Source organism: Sebastes umbrosus, chromosome 19, assembly GCF_015220745.1.
Source record: "Sebastes umbrosus isolate fSebUmb1 chromosome 19, fSebUmb1.pri, whole genome shotgun sequence".
NCBI classification, from domain to species: Eukaryota; Metazoa; Chordata; class Actinopteri; order Perciformes; family Sebastidae; genus Sebastes; species Sebastes umbrosus.
Window position 1 is genome coordinate 2,570,795 of NC_051287.1, and position 21,035 is coordinate 2,591,829.

General features: G+C 40.1%; 2 protein-coding genes across 3 annotated transcripts in view; both read right to left on the reverse strand.

Annotated features, from left to right (window-relative positions):
- Positions 1–9,684, reverse strand: part of ttc28 (tetratricopeptide repeat domain 28) — a 136,837-nt gene extending 127,153 nt beyond the window's left edge. For both annotated transcript variants that reach the window (XM_037752666.1, XM_037752665.1), the window contains exons 1-2: positions 9,325–9,684; positions 221–604 (exon numbers count right to left, since the gene is read on the reverse strand). In XM_037752666.1, the coding sequence (XP_037608594.1) occupies positions 221–604; positions 9,325–9,354 (414 nt within the window). In that variant the 5' untranslated portion in view covers positions 9,355–9,684. The remainder of the gene's footprint in view (positions 1–220; positions 605–9,324) is intronic.
- A 1,558-nt stretch (positions 9,685–11,242) lies between these two features.
- Positions 11,243–18,960, reverse strand: pla2g3 (phospholipase A2 group III). The gene is made up of 7 exons (XM_037751949.1): positions 18,236–18,960; positions 16,539–16,671; positions 16,315–16,449; positions 14,626–15,026; positions 14,416–14,545; positions 13,584–13,694; positions 11,243–12,189 (listed from the first exon to the last, which is right to left on the reverse strand). Exons 1-7 carry the CDS (start codon positions 18,786–18,788, stop codon positions 11,928–11,930), a joined length of 1,725 nt encoding a protein of 574 aa, XP_037607877.1. The 5' UTR covers positions 18,789–18,960; the 3' UTR covers positions 11,243–11,927.
- Positions 18,961–21,035: the final 2,075 nt, after the last annotated feature.

A 21,035-nucleotide genomic window follows, 5' to 3' on the forward strand; every position in this document is an offset into this window, starting at 1 on the left:
TGATCTAAGAGGCTTCAAAAGTCTCCAAAGAGGGCAACATATTGACTAGAAGGGTTTAGAATCAGCTGTGTTTCCGCTGCTCCTTAAATATACATAAATATACTGAGAGGCAGCTCATCCGTCTAACATCCACCTAATGGACACATCCTGTCTTCAGTGACATCATATCCACTCTGAGCATCAGTATCTCCAGTGTGATGGAGCGACGAGAGGCTCTTACCTTGGGCCATTTGGGGTTGATGAGTCGTGCCTTGATGGCGTCGTCCAGCGCCGTGCTGTACTGACCCAGTCTCAGATAGGCGGCGGAGCGGTTGCTGTACAGGATGCAGTTCTGAGGGTCGGCGGTGAGCGCCTCGCTGTAGAGACGCACCGCCAGAGCGTACTCGCCCTGCTGGCAGGCCTGGTTACTGCGGCGCACGCGCTCCAGGAACTCTGCTTTGCTGAGGCCGGGGGGGCCGGGGGATCCGTGGAGGCCGGGGGGGCCGGGCGGACGGTCCAACCGTTTCACCGGCGGCACTGAAGGGATCACAGGAGAGGAAGAGGAGGAGGAGGAAGAGGGAGGGTTGGTGGTCCTGCTGGTGGAGCGAGAACCAAACAGAGAGAACTGGGGAGCAGAAGGGAGAACAAGGAGAGAAGACATTGGTTAACTTCTTAATTAAAGCAATTAGTCAATCAACAGAAAACTATTTTCATATCGAGAAATTGAAAGCTAAAAACATCCGCTGGTTCCAACTCCTTAAATTTACTGTTTTATATCACTGTAAACTGAATATCTTTGGTTCCGGGACTGTTGGTCGGACTAAACAAGACATTTGAACATGTCACTTGAGACTTTATTTCACTTTTCATAAACTAAACAATTAATCAGTTAATGCAGATAATAATCTGTAGATGAATCTCTAATGAAAGCTTGTAATTTATGTATTAACACTAGGGCTGTGAAAGTTAACGCGATAATATCTTTGCAACTACGCAAATTTGTTTTAACGCCCTTAATTTCTTTAACGCAACTTGCAATTTTTAGGTTGTAACGGCTCAGTTTTAAAGCTAGAGTGAAGATAATGGTATCATATGAGACTAGTAAACCTGATGAATCCATTGGTACCAACCATGTCATGCTCACTTGTCATGAAGGAGGTTAAATAACGCTCCAAACTTACGCAAAACTTTGGCGAGGAAAAACTGTCATGTCCATTTTCAAAGAGGTCCCTTGACCTCTGACCTCCAGATCAGTGAATGTAAATGGGTTCTATGTGAATCTACGAGTCTCCCCTTTACAGACATGCCCACTTTATGATAATCACATGCAGTTTGGGGCAAGTCATAGTCAAGTCAGCACACTGACACACTGACAGCTGTTGTTGCCTGTTGGGCTGCAGTTTGCCATGTTATGATTGGAGCATATTGTTTTATGCTAAATGCAGTACCTGTGAGGGTTTCTGGACAATATTTGTCATTGTTTTGTGTTGTTAATTGATTTACAATAATAAATATATACATACATTTGTATAAAACAGCATATTTGCCCACTCCCATGTTGATAAGAGTATTAAATACTTGACAAATCTCCTTTAAGGTACATTTAGAACAGATGAAAAATGTGCGATTAATTTGCAATTAACTATTTTAATCGATTAACAGCCCTAATATATAAATATAAATATATATATATATTTATATGCACACTTTATATTTGCAATTTGTATTGCAGCAGCTGCACAGCAATTTCCCTGGTTATACCGATTATTCCATATTTTAACTGTCATTGAGAGAGAAATATAAAGCTATAATAAAAGCTATAATAAAATAAAAATATATAAACATCTGAAAAACTGTCGTCAACAAAACTACAAATTTAATTTACATTACTATTTCATATTTTCTTATGTTTATATTTATTTTAACTGCACTATTTTATGCCTTAGATTATTATTTTGCTTTTACTTTCACTTGTGTGATTTCCTCTTTTATATAAACACATATTTTATGAGCATTGTTGAAGGAACCTGAGACCAAAGATTTTCATTGCCAGTGACTTCTTTGCTGGAATTAACAAATGACAAATAAAGAAACTTGAACCTGAAGACAAATGAGAAAAAGCTTTTTGCCCAAAATGTTGTCGAAATAATAAAGACAGCCAGGGACTGTGCTTTTGGCTGCTGTTATAAATAAGTCAGAAGAAACCCAGTAGGACAGCGAAACAGCAGCAGCCTCATTTACATGATGTGATACTGGAGTTTCTGGCAAACGGGACGCCGAACTGCAGCGTGAACTTTTCTTTTTCTGCTCGGTGACGACGGCTCCAATTCCTCCGAGAGAAAAAGAAGAAGGAAAGTCAGACGAGAGACTTCTGTTCTTCTCGTTCTAACTCTATCTGAGTGAAATGTGCTCACTGAGGTTTGTTCTCTGTAGCTTTAAAGCTTTAACATCCAGACGCTGACTCCCTCCCTCCCTCCTGATCTGGTGCTTCCAAATTTGTCCTTTCACCAGAGCTTTACACCAAGGCCTTCATTATCTCTCTCTCTCTCTCTCTCTCTCTCTCTCTATTCCTCTCTCACTCTGTTATAATATGCAGACTGGAGGGATTCCTAAAACTTGCAGAAGCATCACCCAGCAGACATGAAGCTGCTCTCAACATGATTCACTTGAAATAAACTGCAAGAAAACTTCCGGATGTTCACACAGTGTGACATGAGAACTAAAGCAGAGGACAACACACCGTCTCTGCACTTTAAACTAACACTGGACAGCTAAACAACAACATGTGTAACTAGACACCTAAAAAACATATTTTTAGCATAAATATAGCATCAAACAACTATTTGCTAAGTAAAGATATAGAGGAGTAATGTCTACCTGAACAGAGAATGAAGTCACTCTCTCTCTGCCTTTTAGTGCATGTGAGCGTCTCCCACTGGCTAACGGTCGCCGCTCTGCACTGCTCTCAAGCCGTTGTTTTTTAATTTCGGCGTCCCTGTTAACAAGTTAGAGCAGCCACACCGCACATCTCACGCACGTCTCACGCACGGCTCAGCTGCGTCTCTTCTAGAGATTCGAGGTCTCGCCTATTTTTGACGCGAGCCGCGCGCGGTTCACAGCAACAACAGACAGTGAAGGTGATCTATTGACTGTATATTAACATCATACCCGCTACATTAATACAGTTTACATGTCTAGACATCTGTAGAATATGTCACAGACAGTGAAAGTGATCTATCGACTGTATATTGACATCATATCAGCAACACTACAGTTTCGATGTCTAACTGTAGAAAATGTTACGGAGATGAAAAAAAGTAAATACTTATTTTTAAATCAACACTTCCTGCTTTCATTTAAAAAAAAAAAAAAGCCCTCAAGCGTTTTTTTTTGTGGACAGAATTCCTTCATTTGTTAACACAAGGCTTTTATTCTGAAATATGTGCTGGACAGTGTTGTAGAACATGCAGTGACTTGGAGAGCTCCATGAATTAATATAATACGGGGTTTTAATTGTGGATTATTACTATTATTTACAAATTACCACATGTTTCTTAACCTTTCTACGTCTAAAATAAATGTAAATGACATTTATAATGAAATTAAATGGCCATTAAAAGGCAAACTCTATGTGGAAAGAAAGAGCTGACAGCAGCAGCAGAAACGCAGCTGGTGCAACACCCGACGCGTGAATCACGCAGCAAAACAATATTTGTCTCCCGTGACTACCGTATATATTAGAGAGGCGAAATGCCGCCCCTTCTGGTGGACCCCATGGGACCTTATTTCGGAATAAATAGGTCCGGTAGTCAACAGTGAGAGACTATGTTTTCTTTGTTTACATGTTTTCTGGAGCAAACAACACATTTGGTTTCAAACGTCTCCAGTTTGGCTCATCGACTCTTCTAATAAAGATGAATTTCTTGAGGTCTGGAGTTCTCTGAGACCTGAACAACTTAGTTCATGGCATGTTTCATTAAGTGTGCCACTGACAGATGGCGATGTGATTAATTTGGAAACAATCAAGCTGCAGACTGTTAAAAACGAGATTTAGGTCTTAACTGTACATGTTCCTCTGAGCTTTGGGCAACAGAGAACTGATGAAGTCCTGACGCTTAAATTAAGAGTCCAGGATTTTAGAAATACTGAGGTCAAAGTCAGAGTCGCCCTGTTCTCCCAAAACACTCCGTCAAATGTCTTTAAATCAGTAAAATCAGTGCCTGAAATGGGTCGGTACTCACCAGTACTGAGTACTTCTGAGTTTTGTCCACATGTTTTACTTGTTCAGGTCTCTCTTGAGACTTTTAGGAGTATAATTCTACTGAATCCTTGCAAAATAAATCCCAAATTCACAGAGAAAAACCACATGAAGCTCCTGACCTCCGTGTCCTCAGTGGAAGCTTCAGCCCGGAGGAGAACTGTGACACGGTAACGCTCAACTCACTGAGCACATCTCCACAACTCACAGTCCTCCGACAGCGCCGTTCCTCCGCTGTTCTCTCCGGCACGCCATCACGTTTTTCATGAATGTGTCATGTTGTTATTTGCTTGTTTAACGTGTTACCGAGGCTGTTGTTCGCTGCAATAAACAAAGCAGGCCACACATCATGTGGACGTAAATCTCTAAGCCTATTATTACTGCTGAACTAGAACACAGTTAATAGAGCACAAGAAGAGACATGACTCAGAGAAGTTGGACTTTTGCAATCACACAGTTTACATTACTGAGTAGGCTGTATATATATACACTGTTGTGTTACCGTGTTCTTTAAACAGAAGTCCGACCACACTGTTTTGTGGCAGCACCTGTGCATAAACTGTCCAGAGGGTTTGTTTGTAAGAGCAGAGGATCTATTGGTGTACGAGTGTGTGAGTCAGAGTGAAAGTTGGATAATGAGAGTGAAGTTTATCAGATAACAGTCCAGCCAGGATGATTTAGTTCACCTTTAACGCTGATTTAATGTATTTTTATTACATGTTTTTGGCCACTTGGGGGCATCAGAAACAAGCTATAAACACAACATTTACATAGTTAATAAAGGTGAACTTGGAGGTATTATTGGACGGTCGGATAGCTTTCCGACGTTGGATCAGTATAACCATTTCTTTAACTTTACGAAAAGGACAATCTGACATTAATACCGACTTCACGCCATGATCGGCCAGCTGTGCTGCGGTGAGAAAGATCACGCCTCTCGTTCTCTTTTTTACTGTAAAGAAATCTTCATATCCTTTCATATATACCGCAGTTTATTTTGCTTAAATATCTATGCCTTTGTTTATATCATTACCTATCGTTTTGCTAAGTCACGCCGCCTGTGCATTTCTATTGGCTGAGTAGCCAATGACTTCCCAACGCGGGAAATGGGACCATCCGAGGAGCACGTGAATGCACCATTGTCTGCGCTCTTCTAGTTTTCTTATAAATTGCTTGTTAATGGTTCCAGTGTCAGTGTCTCTGTGTGGACGGACCTGAGGGGGTTTTAATCCGTGCTTTGTCCAAAACTGTTTCTGCTTGCAAACGTCAACTTCTGCTGCAGCTGACTGTCTGATATCGTGTTGTGGGCTTCTGGCAGGTCGTTTCTTGCAAAAATCTCCAAAGTAAAATGACAAAATAAGTCGTGATGTTTCATGATGTCACTTACACCATTTAAATATATAACTTGCTATACGTGATGTCATCTAGTTTTTTTCAGACATTACAGGTAAAAAAATGAATGTGTGTGTTCAGGGATGCATGACGCTGGAGGAGAACAATATGAAGCGAAGGTTGGGTTAGTAGTACCGGCAAGAACTTCAATCTACTTTCACTCCTGGTGATTACCCTATAACCTTCCAGCAAACTAGTAGTCAAGCGCAGATCACCTTGTCCGATTTAACATTTACACAACTATTTCTGTCACTTTTCATGTGAACAACCGAGTGTAACACTATGAATGTCTTCCAGGAGAGAATCACCGTATTGAAACATGTCTCCTCCACCTCTCAATGTACCTCAAAATTGTACTTGAGTAAATGTACTTGTATATGCATAAAAAAAGTGTGTCTGAACAGACGTTTGCAGACTCACACACACACATGCAAAAAGGACAAAAACAACAACACAGGAACACAACATGAATGTCCTGTCGACCTTCCAAGATTACACACACACACACACACACACACACACACACACACACACTCACACACACACACACACTCTGTTTCAGCTCAGGTCAAAGGGAGAACATTCCTGGGGAACAACAGAGAATACCTGAACGAGAGGAAACTGTGTCCCTGAACGCACCGCTTTGATCTGTTAATATACTGTAAGTCACGCTGTAGGAGAGGCAGTGAAGGCAACATGTTGTTATTAGTATTAGTATTGTAATCATATATATTTGATGGTAAGATTTAGATTAGCTGATATACTCATGTACATAGTGTTGTATGAAGTTGGCTGGTGGAAAGAAACTAAGTACATTTACTCAAGTACTGTATTAAGTACAATGTTGAGGTACTTTACTTGAGTATTTAATTTATCTGCTACTTTATACTCCACTACATCTCAGAGGGAAATATTATACTTTTTATTTACTCAACTACATTCATTTCATACTTTTAGTTACTTTGCAGATTCAGATTATTAATGCAAAATATAAATCAACAAATAACTTATAAATTAAATATTAAATTAATTAAATATAAGACTTTATTGATGCTTGGGTGAAAATCACAACCTACCCAGCTGTATATATATATATATATATATATATATATATATAAAGTAATTAAAATGAGCTCCTCTTTTACCAGCTGCAACGTTAAAGTGATGAACATCAATAATTATAATCCAATAATATAATATAATATATATTATTATAAAATGGGCCATTCTGCATCATGAGTACTTTTACTTTTGGTACTTAAAGTGGTGTTTAATGCTAATACTTTTGTACTTTTACTTAAGTAATATTTTGAATGCAGGACTTTTACTTGTAGTAAAGTATTTCTACTGTGTAGTATTACTACTTCTACTAAAGTAAAAGCTCTGAGTACTTCTTCCACCACTGCTAAAGACTAAAAACAACATGGTGTTTATCTTTAAGACATGTTACAATTTTACAATCTTGCACATTTACAGTATAATTTTGATGTACTTTTACTTTACTTGAGTGTATACTTCTACTCCACTAGATTTCCGATTGAAATGCTGTTTACTCCACTCCACTTTACCTAATGACATGATGTAATATAACTCTCTGAAAGGGACCATTACTACTACCTTTAATACTTTAAGTACATTATGCTGTTAATACTTGCATAACATGGGGTTTATCTTTAAGACGTTATAAGATGTTATGGCTTTATAATCGCTGGACTGATATTAAATTACAGCTGGAAAGATTATTACTAGTCGATTAATCAATTAGTGGATCAACAGGAAGTTAATTGAAGATTTTGATAATATTTCAGTCTTCCTTTTAGTCATCACTCTCTGGTTCCAGCCTCTCAAATGTGATTATTTGATGCTTTTCCTTGTTATATCTAACAGTAAACTGAGTATTTGAGGATTTTGGAACTGCCCATTTACTTAAGTACAATTTTGAGGTACTTTTTTTTATACTTTACTTGAGTATTTCAACTATGCTACTTTATACTTCTACTACATTTATAAGTGAAATATTGTTATTCCCAAATAATATATAATTAAATAACCCTCTTTAAAAGGGACCATTCTGCCCAACAAGTAAACCTACTTTTAATACTTTTAAGTACATTATGCTGTTATTACTAGTGTACTTTTACATGTAAGAGTATTTCTGCACTGTAGTATTGCTATTTTTACTAAAGTAAAAGCTCTGAGTACTTCCTCCACCACTAAAAACTAAAAATAACATGGTGTTTATCTTTAAGACATGTTGTGGCTTTACAAACACCAGACTGATATCAGATTAGAGCTGAAAAGATTAGTGATTAATCAATTAGTGGATCAACAGGAAGTTAATTGAAGATTTTGATAATCAATTGATGGTTCCAGCCTCTCAAATGTGATTATGTGTTGCTTATCTTTGTCATACAGTATATAACAGTAAACTGAGTATTTGGGGGTTTTAGACCCTAAGTACGTTTACCTAAATACAATTTTGAGGTACTTTTACTTTACTTGAGTTCTACTTTATACTTCTACTATATTGTACTTTTTACTCCACACCACTTTTCCTAATGACATGATGTATATAGTAATATAACCTTCTGAAAGGGGCCATTCTGCCCAACACGTAGGCCTACTTTTAATACTTTAAGTACATTATGCTGTTAATACTTGTGTCCTTTAACCTGGAAGGGTATGTCTGCACTGTTAGGCTAAATCTGAGTGCTTTTTCCACCTCTGTCATTAATGCATTTATATCTATTTTTAGAGATATTGTGTACTTTTACATGTAAGAGTATTTATGCACTGTAGTATTGTTATTTTTACTAAAGTAAAAGCTCTGAGTACTTCTTCCACCACTAAAAACTAAAAATAACATGGTGTTTATCTTTAAGACATACAAACACCAGACTGATATCAGATTAGAGCTGAAAAGATTAGTGATTAATCAATTAGTGGATCAACAGGAAGTTAATTGAATATTCTGATAATCAATTGATGGTTTCAGTCCTTTTTTAGTTATCACTCTCTGGTTCCAGCCTCTCAAATGTGATTATTTGTTGCTGATCTTTGTTATATATAATAATAAACTAAGTATTTGGGGGATTTAAACACTAAGTACATTTACTTAAGTACAATTTTGATGTACTTTTTTTTTTTTACTTTACTTGAGTATTTCAATTTTATGCAACTTTATACTTCTACTACACTACATTTATGAGTGGAATATTGCACTTTTTACTCTACTCTACTTTTCCCAATGATATATAATAATATAACTCCCTGAAATGGGCCTACTTTTAATACTTTAAGTACATTATGCTGTTAATACTTGTGTCCTTTAACCTGGAAGGGTATGCCTGCACTGTTAGGCTAAATCTGAGTGTTTTTTCCACCTCTGTCATTAATGCATTTATATCTATTTATCAGTGATTTTATACTTTATAGACATTATTAATCAGTTAATAAAGAAAGCAGTTAGATTATAGGAGTTGGAGGGGTTAATGTGTGTTACTAGCTGCAGCCAGTGGTTTTGTAAATACCTCCTCCAGGATAACAGTCCATCAGCTGCTTGTTTAGTCTGAGAACTTTCTTTCTTCTTCCTCTCTCCTCCTCTTCCTCTCTGCAGGATTATTACTCTCACTAACAACAACTAGCCACAGCAGAGGATTCATGCAACCACTAAATGAAACATGCATCAGCTTTACCTTCTCTTTCCTCGGTCTGGGCTTTTCCATCCTGATCTAAATCCAGCAGCGACTAACTTTCATCCCAGCAGAGAGTCAGAAGAGGACAAACACATCCAGAACATCCAGAACAACAGTAACTCTGCTGTAGTTGATCCACCGTCTGCAGAGAGTTGTACTTCTTAATAAAACAGGAACATCTGTGTGCTGAGTAAAAAGCCTCCAGACTTCTTCCTGAGGAAAGTTAATCCGGGAGTTTGGTGCGCCATGTTCCTCCACAGCAGAGCTTCTCCTCTCAGCTCTCACTGGAGGTTTGTGATCCGGTGAGAGGCGGGGATCCGGTCCGGGATCCGGTCCGGGATCCGGTCTCTCCTCGGCTGCAGAACTCCAGCCTTCGGACCTCAACAAGGTTTCAATTACTCCTCATGACGTCACAGAGGAGTTGAGTTACCTGACAGAGAGATTCATTACAGCAGGACACTTTACTCACTGCTGGTCTGTTAGTGTAGGAGATTACCTTACTAAAAAAATAACTTTTTTATTTTATGACGTAAACTTAAAGGTCCACTTTGGTAAAAAAAAAAAAAAATAAGGTTAGGGTAAAAAAAAAAAGTCATCAGGATTTCTGTAATTTTGTGATGTCACAACTGTACAATATTTTTAGACCATTTCACAAACGTAAACATTATAAATGTGTCCCAGTTTATTTCCTGTTGCAGTGTATCTCAAGCCCCCAGGAAGAGCGACGGTCAACGATCCAGATTTTCGTAGTGGTCAAACGGCGGTACTGGAACTTCCGTGTCCGTCACGTGATGCCGTTGGGCCCAAAAAGACTTTCCCCATAGACTTACATCGGGAAAGAGACATCTGTAACTCAGCGGATAATTTTTTTTTAGGTGAATCAACTTCCCAGTATGAACACTCTAATAGCCCGTATTTAAAAAATACGTTTTTAAAGTTGTAAAACACACAAATAGCTGAATCCAGAGTTATTTCCCTGGAGCGCAAGCCGTTGCAACGGCGTGATGTTGGGACCCGACGGCGTGACGTTGGGACCCCGTGACCGAGTCATGTGACCGGGTGGACGCTACGGCGCATGTCCCAGTTGCCCAAGATCCGCCAAGATCCGGGAACTTTTCCAGAAGGAAGACCAGTCATTTAGGCTTCATGCGCCAACTTTGTGATGTCACAACTGTACAATATTTTAGACCATTTCACAAACATAAACATTCTAAATGTGTCCCAGTTTATTTCCTGGTTGCAGTGTATCTGAATGCGTCAGCTGACAGGAAGTAAACATGGACCCAAGCTGTTGCCTAGCAACGCAATTCCGTTGAAATGCGCTAAAACGGAGCGTTTCAGACAGGAGGATAAATACAGACATATTCAGGCAGACAGGATGAGGGAAATAAAGGTTTTTTTAAACATTACAGCACGTAAACAATGTTCTAGTAGAAACACAAAATACAAGTAGAAACACAAAAATGAGCACGATATGGGACCTTTAAGTAAAGTTCAAGTATAATCCCAAATATACTTTATGTAATAAGTATACTAAAATCAATGTACTAGTAGTATACTTGTAAGTGTACTACTTAAATACTTCTTGGGAATAAATTGGTCCAATTTGTAGTTTATAAAAGTATACTTTTAAGTATTATATGAACTATACAAGTGAATTTATACTGTTAGTTTACTAGTTATATAGTTGTAACCCACTTTTTAGTTTATGAAAGTATACTTTAAAGAATACTCTCAGTAAACTACTAGTTTATTATTATTATTATTTTACTGCAAGTATACTTTATACTTAAGTAATATAAAAGCATGCTCTCTTATTTTAAGTTTTAAAAGAAGTATACTAGCGTACTTGAATAAACTTCTTTTTTGTAAGGGCAAGGTGACGTTCTTGTGGAATAATTAAATAAACACAGTTTTATCATGTTTTTAAACGTTTACTAGGTCAAACAAACAGCAACAAAACAATACATTATTAACAACATGTGACATTTAATGTCTAAATGGCAGGAAGCAAATAGTAATGTTTAAAACTCTTTACATTTAATATAAATAGTTCAACATTTCAGGAGATATATTCACTTCTTAGTTGATACTCTCGTATTTGTTAGTGAAATATGAAGCTACAGTCAAAATGACAAACTATTCCTTTAAATGTAATAATCAGTCACACATCATAAACTAAGTATTTCATCATATGTACAGATATTTACATGATTGTTTTTTCTTACTTAGCTGAGTGAATAACATAATTAGCATCTATCTACAGTTCATACAACACAGTACAAATATACACAAATACACTGAATACAGTGACTTAAAGGGCTTTAAACAGCGGAGTCTGGTTTTATGTTTTATGATGTAAAACGTGCATCAGGAAAAGGGATGTTGTGAGATCAAAGCAGACTTTGGAGGTCAAAGGTCAGTCTGATTGTCACACTGTGAGCTGTATTTATACTCCCACTACTGAATATAAACTTTGTTTTAAACATATTGATGAATATTTCCTTTTTTTTGATGAAGGGAAATGTGATTTTAAAAAAGTGCTGGAATGAAATGAAAATGAAAATAAAGTCTTATTTAGTATTGAACGCTTCATGATCTTCTCACTCAGACGAGTTCTCTCTTCCTCTGATGGTCGGCCGCTGAGCGGTTGTTCTGGTTCTGTTCTGGTTGAGTTTGGGTCGCCGGAGCATCCTGAGACACAGTTTGTGGAGCCTGACAGCTCTGTCTTTCCTCTTGGCTCTCTTCAGGTTTGGCCTCCTGACCTTCAGCGTGACGGCCTGTAGATGGCGACGCTCCTCCACGTCGGCTCGGCTCCTCTGTTCCAGCTGAGGGAACTCTGCTCGCACCAGAACCGCTGTACAGCTGCTCAACAACAGAGAACAAGAAATGCTAGTTTATATATGATGCTGTTAATAATTAAAGTACTGTAATATACATTTTTGAGGTACTTGTACTTGAGTAGTTCCATTGTATGCTGCTTTATACTTCTACTCCTCTACATTTCAGAGGGAAATATTGTACTTTTTACTCAACTAACCCAACCTAACCCCTAACTCTATTCCTCTAAACTTCTCAGATGTTTCATTGGAACAACTGTTTGAGGTCCAAAGAGGTAAAATTATCCAATATATTTTTTTTTCATTTGAGAACTTTGGATTTATTTATTTATTTATTATTCTTTCTCTTGCATTAATCCCCATTAATTGGTGGTTGGAAACAATTGGAACTAGTGGTTCAGACTTCAGAGTAACAATTACTAATATATTAAATATTTGTGCTACACTTGAGTATTTCCATTTTATTCTACTTTATTTTTCTACTCCTCTACATTTCAGAGGGACATATTATACTTTTTATTACACTACATTTTTAAATGTTTTAGGTATATTGTCCAATATATTGTTATCGATTAAACCGTTTTGGTTTGGGAACCCTTCAAAAAAAACGACTGTGTTTTGACACATATTTCAGATATCTGTGAGAAAGACATTTTCAACTGTTTGAGGTCCAAAAATATAAAATAATAAATAAATTAATAAACAAATAAATAAATAAATAAATAAATAAATAAATAAATAAATAAATAAATAAATAAATAAATAAATAAATAAAATATAGGACTTTTATTGATACTTTTTTGAAATTTGTATTAATATTCTTTTGGGCATTTTCAAGCCTTTATTGATAGGACAGTGGACAGTTTAGAAAGGGGGAGAGAGAGAGGCGGGGGGGAACATGCGGAAATGGCCTCAGGTCGGATTCGAACCCAGGCCGCCGCCGTTTGGACCCAGCCTTGTTACATGGGCGCCCGCTCTACCAGCTGAGCTATCAGGACGCCCTTTTATTGATACTTTAAGTACATTTCACTGCACAATGAGTACTGTTACTACTGATCCTTTAAGTACATTTTGCTGATAATACTTCTGCACTTTTAGTATTTTTAAATGCAGGAATTTTACTTGCAATATATATTTTTTTACATTTTCGTATTAGTATTTTTACTTAGGTAAGGGATCCTATTGTTATATTAAACAAAAAGCAGCTGAATCATGTGATGTTTTAGTGTTTTGTGGGTACATCCCTGTCTGTGTTTGTGTACTATCTGATGTTTCAGTGTTTTGTGGGTACATCCCTGTCTGTGTTTGTGTACTATCTGATGTTTCAGTGTTTTGCGGGTACCTCCCTGTCTGTGTTTGTGTACTATCTGATGTGTCAGTGGTTTGTGAGTACATCCCTGTCTGTGTTTGTGTACTCACATGTTGCCTGCTGTGCAGTCCTGAGGCAGGAAGCAGGACTGAGACACCCGTCCCAGCAGAAGAGTGTGCACTTCGGTCAGCTGTCTCTGTTTAGCCAAAGTCTGGAATAATCTGGGAGGACAGACAAAAACGTCAGAGACCGGCAGAGAGACCGGCAGACATGCCAAAAAAAGACACGGTGTGTGCAGTCATGAGATTGTGATCACGTCCAAGGCTGTGCGATCGTTTGTGTGCAGTTTCAGGGAACTGCCAACGCCACACCTTATGTAAGGCATGTGTGGCCTAGTTCTGTGTTGTGAAACATCACACCATGTCTGGCTGGTCTCACACAGAAGTAAAGGTGACTGCACCGCTATCACATCTGTCTGTAGTCTACATATACTCTAAAACAGTACGGTAAATATTTACTCTGGGGGGGTGAAGTCAATGTGTGAAATCTAGACGTGGTGGGACACATTAAACCCCTTAAAACTATCACAACCTGGACCTTTAGAGGTTGTAGTGGGCTGAGGTTTCAAGGTATTGGGAATATCCTGATATCACATGAAACTAGAAAACCTAAGGAATCCATTGGTACCAACCATGTCATGCTAGCTTGTCAGGAAGATCACTAAATAACGCAACGAGTACCCACGAGCCATCATATACTTCTATCATAATGAGCTGCATCTCAAATTAATCTCCAGGTTCTCAGCTTTCAGATGATGTACACCACTTCTATGTGACATCTACTGTTGACCTGCTATCGTCCCCTGAAGAACACTTGTACCCCCCTAAAAAAAGACTAAAACGTCTCTGTGTGGGTCTCAGAGGCTTCATTGTCTTGATTTACCTGCTGGTACAGTTGCAGTGGTACAGCATCGTGCTCTCTGGGTTGTGGAGACCATATCTCTTCTGCTGGGGAAGGATCTTGTCCTTGCACTCGTCCAGATCCTTGTAGACGGCACATGACAGCTGATTCTCTGTGGAGGGGAAGCATCGGTGTTTAATAATGTCCAGTTCCATTAATGTGGTGTAGAAATAGGAATAGAAATATGAATACCTGTGACGTCCAGCTCAGACAGAGGTTGTTTTTTGACGGGTAAGGTGTTCTCTAGGTCATCTCTCCTCCCAGGTGCTGGTCCTGCGGGTGCCTCTGATGTGGAGGCGGTAACGTTGGTAACGTTGGTAACGTTGGTAACGTTGGTAACGTTGGTAACGTTGATAACGTTGGTAACGTTGGTAACGTTGGTAACGGATGTGATGGAGGCTGAGGGGGAGCTGGTTGAAGGTGTGGGGACGGTGGATGCTGCAGCAGTGATGGAGTCTGACGTGTTGCTCCCCAGCAGCTCTGTGGGTACGCTGGTGGTGTTGATGATGGAGCTGACCTCTGTTGGGTTGGGAGCGTCGAACAGCGTGGGCGGGTGCACCTCAGCATAGAGCGCCAGTTTAGTCTCTTTACACCTGAAGGTCACAACAGATGTTGGCATTATTTAAAGCAATTGTTTGACATTTTGGGAAATACGCTTATTTGCTTCAATGCAGAGAGTTAGATGAAAAGATTGATACCACTCTATAGACGGAGAATGGTATACATTTTCTCATCTGACTCTCAGCAAGAAAGCCGATAATTCCATCTCGTTCTCATTCCCAGGGCGTCAAATACCGAGGCTTTGTTACCGGCATCGGCGTTCGATACCGCCGCACAAGGCACCCTTTAGCTCCGGTGTACAACGCACTAGGCGTTCTATTAACTACATCCGTGCCAACAGTAAACGCTCCGAGAAAGTGCACCAAGAGTGTGGTGAAGGAGACCGCTGTCCGTGTCCCGTGTTCACAACGTTCAGTGTCATTTCACATTTTAAGCCCAACCATGTTGTTTTTTCCTAAATCTAACTATAGTGGTTTTATTGCCAAATCCTGAAGTGACACCAAGGGGCATGAGGAGCGTGACGCCAAAGCCAAGGGGCGTGAGGCCAAAGCCAAGGGGCGTGACGCCAAGGGCCTTGAGGGGCGTGATGCCAAGGGGCGTGAAGGGCGTGACGCCAAAGCCAAGGGGCGTGAAGCCAAGGGGCGTGAGGGGTGTGATGCCAAGGGGTGTGAAGCCAAGGGGCGTGAAGCCAAGGGGCTTGAGGGGTGTGATGCCAAGGGGTGTGAGGTGCGTGACGCCAAAGCCAAGGGTTGTGACGCTAAGGGGTGTGAAGGGCATGAGGGGAGTGACGCCAAAGTTAAGGGGTGTGATGCCAAGGAGCGTGAGGGGCATGACGCCAAAGTCAAGGAGTGTGATGCCAAGGGGTGTGAGGGGCGTGACGCCAAAGCCAAGGGGCGTGATGCCAAGGGGCGTGAGGGGTGTGACGCCAAAGCGGCGGTATGTGACGAGTTGGGATGACAACGTGTTGCTTATTCGCGTTCTTGCAGAGAGTCAGATGAGAAGATCGATACCACTCTCATGTCTTTGAGATGTGGTGGAGTAAAAGCATAAAGTATACTGAAATGCTCAAGTAAAGTTCAAGTATGTCAAAATTGTACTTAAGTAGAGTACTTGAGTAAATGTACTTAGTTACAGTCCACCACTGGATGTCGAGGTATTTCAGTGGTCGACCAACCAACATTGTCATCCATAGAGCTGCTAGTGAGGCTAAAAACTCACTGATAAATTCACAAAACGTCTCCATTAAATGTACTGAAAACACAAATAAACACAACCCTACGTACTCCACAGCGTTACTTAACAAATAAGAACTTGACTTACATGCCAAACCAGTTCCTCTCAGTACACTGGAGTCGGTGGGAGAACTCGAAGCAGTGCATACTCAGCAGGTTAAAGAAGGTGTATCCCACCACGCCAGAGATGCTGTCGTTGGCCTCCATCAGACAACGGTGAAACCTGCAACATGCATCAGCATCTTTCAGTTAGAAAAGCATCAAAGAAAACACAGCTGATATGGATGTTATTTAAGTTATTAAACTCCCTACTTGTTGTCACAGTCACAGTGAGACATGGTGAAGATGTTGCTGTTGAAGACACCGAACCCGGAGTGAAAGGACAGGATGGTGTCTTTGCACTGGTCGTGTTCACGGCAGCAGCTGTCGGTGTCTGAAAACACGCCTGCAGGAGACCAGATTATTAGGTAACACGTCATTTTACAGGTCTGCAAATTTCATGGTAATTAGGTGATAATTAGAAAGTAACCTATTTGAAATTTCTTTGTAAATTATTGCCAAATTACCCCAATATTTACCTCAAATTACTTTATTATAAACATTATTTAATCTGCACTCTTTCCTACTTTGTACCACAACGATTCAACGATTCAACAGTTATATCATTTCTCTTGTGTAAATAACTTAAAGCTACCATGAGGAGGTTTTTACCAGTAGTAGCACTATTCCACTGGTCTATAGGTGGCAGTAATGAGTCAGCAAAGACAGAGAAGAAGACGAACCAGTCAACATATTCTCACCAAGGCTGTCAAAGATAACGCGATAACAACGCCACTAATTTCTTTAGCGCATTAACACAACTTATGATTTTTAGGTTGTATTGGGCTCATATAAAGCTAGAGTGAATAAATACTGGTATCATATGAAACTAGAAAACCTAAAGAATCCATCGGTACCAACTATGTCATACTAGCTTGTCACAAAGGAGGTTAAATAACGCTCCAAACTTACGCTAAATTTAGGTAAGGAAAGTCCGTCATGGCCATGTTCAAAGGGGTCCTTTGACCTCGACGATTAATCACGATTATATATTTTAATCGATTGACAGCCCTAATTCTAATACAACGGTTATTATTATGTTAGGAAAAGTTATTCTGCATTTTTCGTGCGTTTTCCTACGAATTTCCAGCGCCAATTTCCTCTCTAGTCTTTTTTAAATAAACTTCCGTCTCCACAGGAAACAACTTGGTTAGGTTTAGAAAAGATTGTAGTTAAGATACGCCACACCGGAAGTGGCGTATCTTAAGTAAGGGAAGTTATGTGACAAAAAGTCCTTAGATAACTTTAAGAAAAGATCACAGTTTGGGTTAAAATAACCCCGAAAGTGGCGTTACTTCAGAACGCAATCTAAGTGACAAATAAATCGACGTTGACTTGTAGTTTCATACGAGACACAAGCAGTGTCCTTCTGAGCGAAAGTCTGGTGGGTTTTTTTACGTCTTTTTTGTCCTCCTCCTTATGCGGCGTTTGTCGCTCTTTATACTTCCTCCTTTATGATTACGTGGATTGCATACGAATTGATTTTGTGGGACAAATTACAGTGCATTTACTTTATGAACGGTGTATGAGAACAGCCTGAACCGGTAAACATGGATGTAAACAATCCAAAGTTTTACGATAAAATAGGTTTTGGAAATGTTTCACATGGAAGGAAACATCGACAACATCTCAAAGATCTCAAAGATTCACACGATGTGTTTTGGTGAGAAACATTTTATGTAAATAAAAACATTATCGTGTGAAAACTCTGCAGGGCATCTTTAAGAACACATTAAATATGAGAGGTTTGTAGCAACGACGCCTCCTCATCATACCACAGCAACAGATGAGGAGCAGAATCACAATCAGAATCATAGACCAAATGGAATATGGATATAAAGACTATTTTTTTATAATCAAAAGAAATGTAATCATCTGTTAACTTGGAGTAAAGTGTGAAGCCAACTTACCCAGATCTTCATATGATGGCGCCTTGTTGCCAGATCCGCACCACAGAGTCCCTGGCACGATGAAACCTCGCTTTACACGCCGATGGCTCCTCTTGACCTCTGACCTCTCAGCTTGACCTTCAGCCTGAACGCTCCTCACCGGTGTCTTCTCCTCTGGAGAGGCCACAGAGACGCACAGCTCCTCTGCCTCCAACATGGACTCCACATCCAGGTTTCCATTTAAAGGGTGATCGGAGGAGAAGTGGTGCGTTTGCTCCCGGCACAGAGACAGATAGTTGTGGATCACCGCCGCGTCGTCGCTCCATGAGCAGCTGAGCAGACTGGCAGAGGACCAGGCGCTGTGGTAGAGGCGCACAGATGGAGATGGAGATGGAGATGGAGATGGAGAGGACTGGCGCACAAAGCTGAGGTGCACTTCTCCATTAGGCAGAACTTTAGTCCAGGAGCAGAGGACGGAGAGGACCGAGGTTTCTGCAGAAGCAGTCCGGTTCAGCAGCAGCAGCAGCAGAGAGGAGGTGAACATGGCACAGAGGAGGAGAGAGAGGTGCGTCATGGTGGAGCGTTGGAGAACAGCAGCTGAATGATGCGTCCACTGACTGAGGACTTTATGAGACCGTTTGACAGACCGCAGGTCGGCTTTAAATGAGAAGGGGGGGGGTAAAATAAACACAACATCCAAATGAGCTGGAATCACGTGACCTGTCGGTTCAGTCAAACATCACTCCTCTCTTTATCTCTCCCTCTCTCCTCTCTCTCTCCCTCCTCTCTCCTCTCTTTATCTCCTCCCTCTCTCCCTCTCTCCCTCCCTCCTCTCTCTCTCTCTCCCTCCCTCCTCTCTCCCTCTCTCTCTCCCTCTCTCTCTCCTTCTCTCTCTCTCTCTCTCTCTCTCCCTACCTCCTCTCTCCCTCCTCTCTCTCCTTCCCTTCTCTCTCTCTCTCTCTCTCCTCTCTCTCTCTCTCTCCCTACCTCCTCTCTCCCTCCTCTCTCGCCTTCCCTTCTCTCTCTCTCTCCCTACCTCCTCTCTCCCTCCTCTCTCTCCTTCCCTTCTCTCTCTCTCTCTCTCCTCTCTCTCTCTCTCTCTCCCTACCTCCTCTCTCCCTCCTCTCTCTCCTCTCTCTCTCTCTCTCCTCCCTCTCTCTCTCCCTACCTCCTCTCTTCCTCCTCTCTCTCTCCCTCCTCTCCTCTCTCCCTACCTCCTCTCTTCCTCCCTCCTCTCTCCCTTCTCTCCTCTCTCCCTCCTCTCCTCCCTCCCTCCCTCATATCACTGAGAGTGACCATGACTTATTGATCAACACGCACCCAAATGCCAAATCGGTTTATCAATCTACAAATGTGACTAATATATTGATAAGAGACCGCTGAGAGTACAAACTTCAATTAAAACGTAATCAATTGATATTGATTTATGAGAGACGAGACAAACAGCCGACTGCATGTCAAGTCCACTCCAGACCACAAATAAGAGACACAAGATGGACCACTTTAATAACACAGTTCATTAAATATATCATGTATTAATATTAATATTACGGCTGTCAATCGATTAATCACACATTTATTTATCCGCTCAAAATGTACCTTAAAGGGAGATTTGTCAAGTATTTAATCCTCTTATCAACATGGGAGTGGACAAATATGCTGCTTTATGCAAATGTATGAATATATTTATTATTGTAAATCAATTAACAACACAAAACAATGACATATATTGTCCAGAAACCCTCACAGGTACTGCATTTAGCATAAAAAATGTAAAGGGTAGACTCGTGGGTACCCATAGAACCCATTTACATTCACATATCTGGAGGTCAGAGGTCAACGGACCCCTTTGAAAATGGCCATGACAGACTTTCCTTGCCTAAATTTAGCGTAAGTTTGGAGCGTTACTTAACCTCCTTCACGACAACCTAGTATGACATGGTTGGTACCGATGGATTCATCAGGTTTTCTAGTTTCATATGATACATACTTAACAAGCACAAGTGGGTGTCTGGGGGTCCTCCTAAGAAATGACGAGCGTCAAACACTTCATTTTCTGCATTCTGGTGAAATTTTCTGTAGCCTAACTTTGAAGCCTTATTTAGCCTCCTTCTTGATACCAGTGGATTCCTTAGATTTTGTAGTTTCATATGATACCAACATCTTAAAGACAGTAGGATTGATCAGTTTTTTGTGCTTGAGCACCCCGAGAAAGAGTCTAAAATCACCAATATATAAACATACAGTATGTTAAAGAGAAATCGTGTGAAAGTTTCGATGTAAACTATGAAAACTTCAGTTTCATCAGGAGGTCAAGTATGTTATTTTGAGGTCACTATTTACCTACCACTGTTATAGAACATATTGATGTGGACTTAATGAATTCGTCCGAGAATGAAGATGACATTGAATGCTTCTGTTTTTAGTCCAGAAAAGTTGTTTCATCACTTTGTAAATGAATGTTAAGGTCATGTTTCTTTAGAGAGATGTTGCTCCCTGAAGGCAAACATCAGCTGTTATCATATTATTACTGTTCTTTATTGACAGGAGGTCGTGACAGGAGAGACGGGGAGGACAGAAAAAGCCGTGACGGTCTCTTATCTAATGTAAAACCTGGAGGATTTTGCTCCTTTAAAGGGGAACTGCACCAATTTTACATATTTAAAGGACCAATATGTAATTATATTTACTGTGATAAATCATAAAATGACCATGATATGTCGTCAGAGATTAAGGAAACTGAGATACTGGCTTCTCTGACAACAGTGTTGCAGCCAGTATGTCCTTAAAATGTCCACTCCAGTCCAGAACGTCTGCTTTT

Excerpts from the sequence above, each read along its gene's own strand:
- pla2g3 (XM_037751949.1), bottom strand. The coding sequence starts at position 18,788 with ATGACGCACCTCTCTCTCCTCCTCTGTGCCATGTTCACCTCCTCTCTG. Across the intron at positions 16,672-18,235 it reads GCCATCATATGAAGATCTGG|GCGTGTTTTCAGACACCGAC; the intron begins GTAAGTTGGCTT and ends GGTCTCCTGCAG. Across the intron at positions 15,027-16,314 it reads GAGAGGAACTGGTTTGGCAT|GTGTAAAGAGACTAAACTGG; the intron begins GTAAGTCAAGTT and ends TGTGACCTTCAG.